An 11,691-nucleotide genomic window follows, 5' to 3' on the forward strand; every position below is an offset into this window, starting at 1 on the left:
CCGAGGACATTCGGCCCGACCCAACATAAATGTAAACTGTGCACTGTCGAGGGTCGAACGGCACAAACCATAGATGCATCTATTAACCTGCCGAGGCGAATGGCCCGCTCCCATGAGAGTAGTAGAAAGAATTACCCCGCTCGCGAAATATACTTACGACGCGGTCAAATATAAATTATCAATAAATCATAACCCTTTCTTGATTCTTTTCAAAATAAAGACAATTCAACTTGAAGCTTTTAAATCCTTCAAATCCTCGACTTAGTTCCATTTGATACAATTAACAAATATAGTCAAATAACAGTATCCACAAAGCATGGTGTAAACCTAAAACTACCCGGACATAAACAGGAATAGTAGCTACGTACGGACTCCTGTCACTTCGTGCGTACGTAGCCCCCCACAAATAACAACACATATTAATTAAGTTCATCTATGAGATAAATTCCCTCTTACAAGGTTAGAAAAGAGACTTACCTCGTCTCAAGCCTACTTCTCAATTCAAGAATGCGCTCAGACCTCCAAATTTGATGCCAAACTACTCGAAACTAGTCAAACATTACACAAATCAATCAATATATACTCAAAAGTTCATATCTCCACTATTAGAGTGATTACCCAAGCCAAATTGCAAGATTCCTAAAATTCACCCCATGGCCCACATACCCGAATTTCGGAAATCTTTGAAGAAAGTTATTACCCATAACCTTAGGAATATAAATATAAGGTTTTCACTAAGTTTCATAATCATTTTCGTGGTAAAATCTCATTTTTTTTATTAAACCCTAGTTTTTTCATCTAAAACCATAATTTCTACTAATTTTTATGTTAAAATATACCAATAATCTATGTATTAAACTCACATTAAGATAGGAATTACTTACCCTCAATAGCTAGGTTGAAGTCTCCCTTTTTGAAGCTCTAAAATCGCCCAAATATATGAAGAATGGGAGAAAAATGCCTAAGTCCCGTATTAAATGAAGTTCACTGCCTCCAGCGATTTCCGCACCTGCGGTCATAGGGCCGTACCTGCGCCCTCGCTTCTGCGGATAAAAGTCCGCTTCTGCGAAACTCCCCTGGGCCGGCTGGCGTCGCTTCTGTGGACGGGTTTTCGCTTCTGCGGTCCCGCTTCTACGGAGAATGGGCCACACCTGCAGAACCTAGGCGGCCCTTCCTTGGCCGCTTCTACGAGGCTTGGCTCGCACCTACAGCTGACCAAGCGCAGGTGCGATTATGACAGACCTGATGCTTCGGTTGTTGCTCCAAATTCTCATCTTCATTCGAGCCTCGTTCGATTGACACTCGGGTCTTCGTCCGAACATATCAATAAGTTTGAAATCATAAAACAGACTCGCTCGAACTCTCGGAACACCCGAAACAACATCAAAACTAAGAATCGCACCCCAAAACCAATTGAATCAAACTTAAGAACTTCAAGTTCTTCAATTTACTTCCAATGCGTCGAAACGTAGTTAAACTACTCGAAATGACACCAAATTTTGCGTGCAAGTCTTAAATGACATTATGAAACTATTTTCGATCTCGGAATTCCGTTTGGACCTTGATATCACCAAAACCCGCTCCCAATCAAATTTAAAGAACTTCTAAAACTTTCAAGAACCAACTTTCACTATTAGGCGCCAAAACGCTCCCGGGTCATCCAAAATCCAATCCGAATATACGTCCAAGTTCGAAATCATCATACGCACCTATTAAAACCATCAAATTCCTATTCCGATGTCGTCTACTCAAAATGTTGACCGAAGTCAAACTTGGCCTTTTAAGCCAACCTTAAGGAACCAAGTATTCCGATTTCAACCCGAACCTTTCCAAATCCCGAACTAACCATCCTCGCAAGTCATAAATAGTAAAAGCATGTACGAGAAGTCTTATTTAGAGGAATATGGTTCTAGAAATTAGAACGACTGGTCGGGTCGTTACGCTTCCAGTCCTTTGTTTGTCCATTCCTCTGACATTCCCGGGATCTCTTTAATTCTTTTTCCTTTTTCAGGGAATGGCTTTGGGAGGTGGAAGAGTAAGATGATAGTTGCCTTGTTCGTAAAGAATAAGATAGCCTTTGTTGATGGTACATGCACTAGGCCAAGTACCAGTGGACCTCAAAAGAAAATTTGGGATAGGTGCAATAATATGGTAATTTCCTAGCTGACTAGTTACCTTTCCCCTGAAATAGCAGAAAGTGTGCAGTACTCTGAAACTACTCAAAGTATTTGGACTCAGCTCTAAGCTAGACATGTGACTGAAAATAGGGCAAAGATTTCTGAACTTAAACGAGAATTAGCCTATAATTCCCGGGGAGCACTAGACATAGCTTCCTATTTTAATAAATTGAAGAAATTATGGGATGAACTAGGGGTCATTTGCACTGATCATGCACAAAGATGCACTTGTGCTGCTAAGCCTGGTATTCAACATGAGGATGAGGAGAACAAACTTTTCCAATTCCTAATGGGTTTAAATGAGATATATATGGGTGTCAGGAGCAATTTACTTATGATGCAACCTCCACCAAGTCTTGACAACGCTTATAATATACTGCTTAATAATGAAAAGCAAAGATAAGTTCAATCTAATTCCCAGTTCAACCCTGATTCAATGTCTTTCAATGTAAACACTAATGCAAAGGTGGGTCCTAATCCTGGTGTCAGTCATGTCCCAACCTTCAATCCTAATCCTAATCCCACTCTTCCCAGGCAATATCCACAAAGAGGAAATTTTGACCAGAACAAGGTGAACCTGTTCTGTAAATACTGCAAGAAATCTGGACATTTAATTGATACTTCAAACTTCATAGGTTTCCACAAAAATCTAAGGTCTTCAAGGGAAAGAGAATTGTTGTTTTTAGTGTTGATAGTTCAGAACATGGTAATCCTAAGTTCAATGGTCACGAGTCTGCCCCTAATTTCACTGAGGGTATCCACCCAACTCCTACTGCTCATGCTGGCGAGACTCATAATTTAGTCATTCCAGGGTTTACGAGACAGTAGTATGCTCAATTGATCAGTCTGTTGCAACATTCAACTTTGGGAGAGTCTACCAATCCTTCATCCAATCTTATGTGTTCTGCTAACTTTGCTGGTAGTATGCTAACTCAGAGTCCTATTTCTGGTTCTAAACTTTGCATGCTTACACATATTGATTCTGTCACATGGATAATAGATTCAAGGGCAACCGATCATATGACTTCTAATAAGGACTTACTTACTAATATTGTTCCTCTACCTATACTCTATCTTGTCACCCTCCCCAATGGGTACAAAGTAAAAGTGACTTTAATATGATCTTTTGCTTTGACTCCTTCTATTACATTACACAATATTTTGTTCATTCCTTCTTTTCAACACAAGTTAATTTCAGTTCATAAGTTGATAAAATAATTGCACTGTATAGTACTATTCACTTTCACTTCCTGTCTGTTACATATGCTACAAACCCTTTCTTTGAAGATGCCTCTGGAACTTGATAAAGAGAAAGCTGGTTTATACAAGCAATCTTGGAAGAGACCAGCAGACTCAGTACCATTTTCTGTGCATTTTGTTCCTATTTCATGCAGTAATGTTTCTTCCTGTAATTCTAGCAATATTTCTCATTCTGTAGTATTATTTCCTATTTCACAGATGAACCTTTGTCATGTAATAATATTGTTCATAATAATATGGATCATGTTTGGCATCAAAGGCTAGCACATATTCCTTTTACTGCTATAAAACATATATCTGTTTTGTCTACTTCTCTGCCATCTAGACAATATTTTTCTTGTTTTATTTGTCCTATGGCTAGACAGACTAGGCTTCATTTTCCTGACAGCTCCATTAAAACCACTAGACCTTTTCAACTGATACACATTGATATATGAGGTCCTTATCACACACCTACATCTTCTGGTTCCAAATATTTTCTTGTAATTGTTGATGACTTCTCAAGAGCAACTTGGACTCATTTATTAGGGTCCAAAAGTAATGCTTTCTCTTTAATCAAAGCCTTCTTAGCTATGGTTCACACCCAATTTAATGTGTCAGTCCAAACTATTAGGAGTGACAATGCTTTGGAGTTGGGATCTAGCCATGCTACTTCTTCTTTTCTTACTGAGCATGGGATCATTCATCAAACTACTTGTCCTCACACACCCTAACAAAATGGTGTGGTTTAAAGAAAACACATGACCCTTCTTGAAGCATTTAGAGCCTTACTCTTTCAGTCTAAACTTCCAGTTAATTTTTTGGGGGATTGTCTTTTAACTGCTACTTACATGATTAATAGGATCCCATCTAGACTTCTTCAGAATAGATCTCCCTATGAGGTTCTGTATGGGAAGCCTTATAACTATTCTCATTTAAGGGTATTTAGGTGTTTGGCTTATTCTACTATTCTAATTCCCCAAAGGGATAAGCTCTAGCCCAGAGCTATTTCCTGTGTCTTTCTAGGTTATTCTTTTGCCAAGAAAGGTTACAAGCTCTATAATTTGACTACTAGGTAATGTTTTGTTTCCAGAGATGTTATTTTCCATGAGCATTGTTTTCCTTTTACCACCCCCCCTCCTTTCTTTGTACCCTTTATGCCTACTGTCATGCTGCTCCTCTTAATGATGTACCTTTTCCTACTTCTCCTCTACATCCCTCTGATTCTTCTCCTTCTCCTTCTCCTTCTCCTTTTCCTTCTTCTTCTTCTTCTTCTTCTTCTTCTTCTTCTTCTTCTTCCCCTTCTTTTACTTCTTCCTCTACTAACTCTACTTTTTCTCATGGTGCTCCATCTCCTATACTTTTCAATCATGATATACCTTTCCCTCTTTCCTATTCTCCTTCTCCTGTTCTTAGGAAGCCTTCTAGACAACATGCTACTCCTTCATATTTGCAGGATTATGTTTGCAAACTTCCTTCTTTCTCTGCAGCCCATTCTTCCTCACAATTTTTAGAGTCTGAACCTGCTAATTACTCTCAGGCCGCTTTAGTTCCAGCATGGCAGGATGCTGTGAGAAAGGAATTTGAAACTTTAGACTCCAATCAGACTTAGGATGTTATTCCTCTACCTGCTGGGAAGAAGCCTATAGGGTATAAATAGATGTATAAAATCAAATATAATGCTGATGGTAGTGTTGAGAGATACAAAGCTAGGCTTGTCATGATGGGTGATACTCAGGCTGAAGGTTTTGATTTTACTGAAACCTTCTCCCATGTAGTTAATGTCTACTGTCAAGTATTTAATGGTTGTGGCTGTTAAGGAACATTGGTCTCTTTCTCAATTAGATTTCAGCAGTGCTTTCCTCCATGGAGATCAAGATGAGGAGGTTTATATAAAATTACCCCAAGGGTTGTCTGTGTCTACTCCTTTTACTTCTCTGCCCCTTGTTTGCAAACTGAAGAATTTTCTCTATGGTCTTAGGTAGGCTTCTAGGCAATAATATGCCAAGTTATCCCAGGCTTTGTATTCTAGGGGTTATACTCATTCCCTCAATAACTATTCCCTGTTTGTCAAAGGTAATCTTGGGCATTTGGTCCTTTTGGTTGTCTATGTTGATGATATCATTATTATTGGGGATGATACTGTTGAGATTTCTTCTCTAAAGCAGTTCCTAGACTCTGAGTTTAAGATCAAAGATCTGGCTCTTTGCACTATTTCCTAGGCATTGAGGTGTGTCATGTTTCTGGTGGGATTGTTCTCAATCAAAAGAAATTTGTCTCAGATTTGCTTCAGCAGTTTGGCTGCACTTCTGTTACTCCTGCGGTCTGTCCTTTGGAGTTGCACACTAAATTGCATGTTGATTTTGGTGATTTGCTCCCTACACCTAAGTCCTATAGAAGTCTGGTGGGGAAGTTGCTCTTTCTCACCCATACTAGACCTGGTATTTGTTTTGTTGTTCAACATTTGAGTCAATTTCTGAAATCTCCTAGGGTCCCTCATATGTATGATACTCTCTATGTTCTGAGATATTTCAAGGGCACTATGGATCTGGTTTTGTATTATTCTGATTCTCTTGACTTATCTATCACTGCATATTCAGATAGTGACTGGGCTGCTTGCCGTGACACTAGGAGGTCTATCATTGGATTATGTATTTTTTGGGTGGTATCCTCATTAGTTGGAAGTCCAAAAATAACATGTTGTTTTCACTTTCTTCTACTGAGGCTGAATACAGGGCTTTGAGCAAGGTGGTTGCTGAGTTGACTTGGTTTTCCAGGCTCTTGAATGATTTTGTTGTTCCTGTTATGCTTTATTTTTATGTCTTTTGTGATAATCAGGCTGCCCTGCATATAGCCAAATATCATGTTTTTCATAAACAGACCAAATATATTATGGTTGATTGCCATTTCATTAGGAACAAGCTTGGTGATGGGCTAATTCAATTATTTCATGTTTCTACCACCAAGCAGTTGGCTGATCTACTCACCAAACCTTTGCCTGGCAATCTTCATCACCATTTCTTATCCAAGTTGCAGATGGTTTTCCCCTCCAACTTGAGGGGGGTGTTGACATGATGGAGTATTTAGCTTCTAGTCCCAACCACAAACTTAGTGGCTAGTCATATAATAGGCCATAGTATTTATTTTGGCTATCTTTGTAAATATTGTTTCAGCTTGTTTTAGTTAGTGTATTAGTTAGGAGGCTAATTTAATTGTATTGGGCACCCGACTGAGGCCCACTATATAAATATACAGTGTTGGATCTAGAAGGATCCATCGGCATTTTTCTCTCATTTTGTTTTTCTCATATGAAAGTATCCTCTCTCTGCGTTGAAAACCCTAACCAAATTTTTCCAAATTGTTCGATCTAGAAGGTTATCATTTTCCAATAGCAAGAAACTAATTCTAATTTCTACATGTTAAAATAAATATGCTTGTTGAATTAATTTAATTAAAAGAAGAAGGAGAGGAGGAGGAGGAGGAGATGATTTATATTAAGAACAAACTAATTTCAATTTCTATCAGTTAAAATTTATATCACGACACCCCAGAAAAATGGTTAGCCAAAATATAAAATACTCTCTACGACGCCGAATAGGGAATTTCGAAGTATCTCTTATCGGCTAAACTGCTATTGGCGTTTGATAGCCGTTTAAACCATCTCCTTAAACCCCGGCTGATAAAAATATCCTACATGCTCCTTCGTTACACCTCCCGATATGGCAGTCTCTGCTAAAACCCCAACTACTTCCCTCCCTTCCTTAGACCTCCCAAACCCTCAATTCTCTAAACTCCATTCTTCTAAATCTCTAAACTTTTCTCACATCTTCCAAAAATCCCACCTTTTATTCTTAAAAAAAACCCAGCAAAATTTCCTCCTCAGCTCCTCCTCCACCTCAACTCCCACCACTGACCCCAATTCCCATCTTATCCAGCTATGTTCCCACAACCAGCTAGAACAAGCCATAATATTCTTAAAGTCAGTAAAAGAACTTCATGGGACTATAGAAGAAGAAACATTTGTTTTATTAGCTAGGCTTTGTGAATTTAAGAGGGCATCTAACGAAGCATGTGAAGTTTTTTCATGTATACTTAACTGTATGTCCCAGTTAAGCTTGAGACTAGGAAATGCATTGTTGAGCATGTTTGTTAGGCTGGGGAATTTGGGTGATGCTTGGTATGTTTTTGGGAAAATGGAGGAAAGAGATGTGTTTTCTTGGAATGTTTTGATTGGTGGGTATGCGAAAAATGGTTACTTTGATGAGGCTTTGGATTTGTATCAAAGGATGTTGTGGGTTGGTGTTAGACCTGATGTGTATACGTTTCCGTGTGTTTTGAGGACTTGTGGTGGCTTGCCTGACTGGAAAATGGGTAGGGAGATACATGCTCATGTTTTTAGATTTGGGTATGAGTCGGAAATTGATGTGGTTAATGCTTTGGTTACTATGTATGTGAAATGTGGTGATGTGTTCATTGCGAGGATGGTGTTTGATGGAATGCCTAGGAGAGATACAATTTCTTGGAATGCTATGATTGCAGGTTACTTTGAGAACAATGAGTTTTCGGAAGGGTTGAAGTTGTTTTCGTCGATGAGGGAATTTGGATTTTTTCCGGATTTGATGACCATGACAAGTGTGATTTCAGCTTGTGAGGCTCTTGGGGATGAGAGTTTAGGGAAGGCGCTTCATGGGTACGTGTCAAGAATGGATTTTTATAGTGATGTTTCGGTGCACAACTCTCTCATTCAACTTTATTCGGCTATTGGGAGTTGGGAGGAAGCAGAGAAGATCTTTGATAGGATCCAGTGTAAAGATGTAGTTTCATGGACTGCAATGATTTCGGGTTATGAGAGTAATGGGTTTCCTGAGAAGGCTGTGGAGACGTACAAAATGATGGAGCTAGAAGGTGTCATGCCGGATGAGATTACTATTGCTTCTGTTCTATCTGCCTGTACTTCATTGGGCCTTCTAGAAATGGGTGTTAAGCTTCATGAACTAGCCGAAAGGAGAGGACTTACAGCATACGTGATTGTTTCAAACACTCTGATCGACTTTTATTCGAAGTGCAACTGTATTGACAAGGCATTGGAAATTTTCCACAGGATACCAGATAAAAATGTCATATCTTGGACATCTATCATTCTTGGTCTTCGGATTAATAATCACAGTTTGGAAGCTTTGATTTTGTTTAGTCAAATGAAACGCTATCAGGATCCCAATACCGTTACCTTAGTGTCTGTCCTCTCTGCATGTTCTAGAATCGGTGCACTGATGTGTGGTAAAGAAATACATGCATATGTATTGAGGAACGCTATGGCATTTCATGGTTTTTTACCCAATGCACTCCTTGACTTCTATGTGAGGTGTGGAAGGATTGCCCCTGCACTGAATCTGTTTAATATGCAGAAAAAGGATGTTACTGCTTGGAATATTTTGCTGACTGGCTATGCTCAGCGAGGGCAAGGTGCACTCGCGGTTGAGCTTTTTGATGGAATGCTTACTTCAAAAGTAAAGCCTGACGAGATTACTTTCATTTCTCTGTTACGTGCTTGTAGTAGATCCGGGTTGGTGACTAAAGGCCTTGACTATTTAAATAGCATGGAGAGTAAATATTGCATTGTTCCAAATCTGAAGCATTATGCTTGTGTGGTTGATCTGCTAGGCCGTGCAGGTCTAGTGGAGGATGCTTATGATTTTATTATAACATTGCCTGTGAAACCTGATTCTGCTATCTGGGGGGCTTTATTGAATGCGTGTAGGATCCACAGGCAGGTTGAACTTGGAGAACTAGCTGCTAGACATATTCTTGAAACTGATGAGAGAAGTGTTGGGTATTATGTTCTCCTATGTAACTTCTATTCCGACAGTGGCAGATGGGATGAAGTTGCAACGTTAAGGAAGATTATGATAGAAAGAGGACTGACTGTTGATCCTGGTTGCAGCTGGATAGAAGTAAAGGGAAATGTACATGCATTCCTTAGTGGTGATAATTTCCACCCCAAAATTAAGGAAATCAATGCGGTTTTGGAAGGATTTTATGAAAAAATGAAAACAGCACGTCGTAGTGAATCAGAAAGATATATAGTAAATGAGGTTGAAGATTCAAAAGCCGAGATCTTTTGTGGACACAGCGAGAGACTGGCTATTGCATTTGGGCTTATAAATACTGCTCCAGGGACACCAATTTGGGTCACAAAGAATCTCTATATGTGCAAGAGCTGTCATGACACAATCAAGTTTATCTCTGAGGTTGTCCGGAGGGAGATTTCAGTTAGAGACACTGAGCATTTCCACCATTTTAAGGATGGAAGATGCACATGTGGGGATGAAAATTATTTGGGAGAAACTTGAAATTCATAACAGGGGAGAATCAATTCACAGTTAGCAAAATAGAATCTTTTGCTTGTGAACGGGCAGCGCCAGGTTACATAGAATGGAAGCTGAATTAGCTCCTGGCTAGAGAACTCAATACACCCCCGAAGGTGCTATTGCTGATATTTAATGATGTGGTAGACTGCTAAATCTCATCCACAGTCCAGCACTGCACGTCTGTTGCTTCCGCAGATAACATCAACTGCCCTTCTGCAGGAATGTTTATTTCCCCTGTGGTAATGATCTTGAAAGCTAGAACATTGTGAAATGTTTGCAATCTCAAAAGACAATTTACTCAACATAGAGATGCCTGATGCACTGTATATAGCACATACCTTTCTATCATACTCGAAGATAGACGCTAGTCCTTTGTTACTTTAGCGAAGTGGATATAGAAACCTGTATATCTTGGTGGTGGTATGACTTTGTGCTCAAAGAGCGGGGAAGCTTGTCTAGATAATAGTACATGTTGTTGCGTGTAGAACTGCATGAACATGGAGGGTCATGAAAACAAACAAAACTACTTGTCTTTTCAAAATTGTTGACTGAAAGAATTGTGCCAGAAACCTTTCCTCTTATCTTTCTGCACGATCTAATTTTGTCTTGGTAAAACATAACCGGACATGTTTTCAAACTCCAAAGGATACTTACGTCAAACAACAAGCTGTTATTACAAATCCTTCAAAAAGAATAATAGTACACTATTTTACACAGAAATAAAGCGCGCACCATTCACACACTCATTTTGGTAGCCAACACTCACTAGCAATAACAACCAAACTATATGAACTTAGTTCTATGTATCAGGGCCTACATCTTCACTGCTTTCTTGATTGTTTTGATGGATGATCTTATGAAGCCATTACCTCCTACCCGACCTTCATCGCTATCATCACCAACAACTGAGGGCTTCTTCCTTATGCAATCCACTCTCTTTTTCATGCCACTCAAGAGGAGAGATGGGGAAGACGGGATACGCCTAAACAACCTGGCACTGTCAGACCTCAAGAGTTCCCTTTCCTTTTCCTTTTCCTTTTCCTTTTCCTTTTCGCTCTTCCTTTCAGTTCTTTCACAGCTGCTAGATCTCCCAACTACTCCCTTAGAAGCAGAACCTACATCACTGGCTCTCCTTTCTGGAAGTAATCTGTAGGGAGGAGGATTCCTGGATGGTGTTTTTTGACCTTTAAGCTCAGTTCTTTCTTCTTTTTTTCCAATTTCTCTGTTTGAAAATGATGATTTCCTCTCTGCCATTTCAACAATTTCCTCTCTTTTTGTTTCTTCTAGCTGTTTGGCCGCTTTCTGTGGCTGTTTCACATCCTCAGCTATTTCTGACTCCTCTGATCTGGATTTCTTTATCTCGTTCTGTGGATGTCTGATCTGGATTTCTTTATCTAGCTGTTTGGCCGCTTTCTGCGGCTGTTTCTCAGCTATTTCTGACTCCTCTGATCTGGATTTCTTTATCTCGTTCTGTGGATGTCTGATGTTCTGCTTTCTTATCGTGCCATCAATCTCATTAGTTTCATCTTCTCCTGCATTAAGTGTTTTCTTACCATTATTGTTCTCCTCAGCAGTCTGAACACTAAAGTTGGTAGGTTCTTGGGAGTTATCCAAAAGCAACTGAAGCCATTTTTCAACATTTCCTTTCCCACGTTGCTTTCTGCTCTCGTCGTCCTCCTCCTCTCTTTCAGCTTCATGAAAAGTGGGAAACCCGGCATTGTATGTTATCCCTTCTTCTTGTATTTCTGTATTTTGAATCTTCTTCTCTGTTGGATCCTCGTCCTTTGCCTGCACAATAGCCTTGTCGCTTTGTCTTTCTTTCTCTTGTCCTCCATTTAGAGAGAGTCTTGCCTCATATGCTTTCTGCTCCTCGTCCAGAAATACTCTTAGTTCCTTATGCATACTGT

General features: G+C 39.6%; 1 protein-coding gene across 1 annotated transcript; it reads left to right on the plus strand.

Annotated features, from left to right (window-relative positions):
* The first annotated feature begins 6,799 nt into the window (after positions 1-6,799).
* Positions 6,800-10,353, plus strand: LOC107806955 (pentatricopeptide repeat-containing protein At1g15510, chloroplastic). Its single transcript, XM_016631228.2, has one exon. The coding sequence runs from the start codon at positions 7,136-7,138 to the stop codon at positions 9,764-9,766; it is 2,631 nt and encodes an 876-aa protein (XP_016486714.1). The 5' UTR covers positions 6,800-7,135; the 3' UTR covers positions 9,767-10,353.
* Positions 10,354-11,691: the final 1,338 nt, after the last annotated feature.

Source organism: Nicotiana tabacum, chromosome 4 (assembly GCF_000715075.1).
Source record: "Nicotiana tabacum cultivar K326 chromosome 4, ASM71507v2, whole genome shotgun sequence".
Classification (NCBI taxonomy): domain Eukaryota; kingdom Viridiplantae; phylum Streptophyta; class Magnoliopsida; order Solanales; family Solanaceae; genus Nicotiana; species Nicotiana tabacum.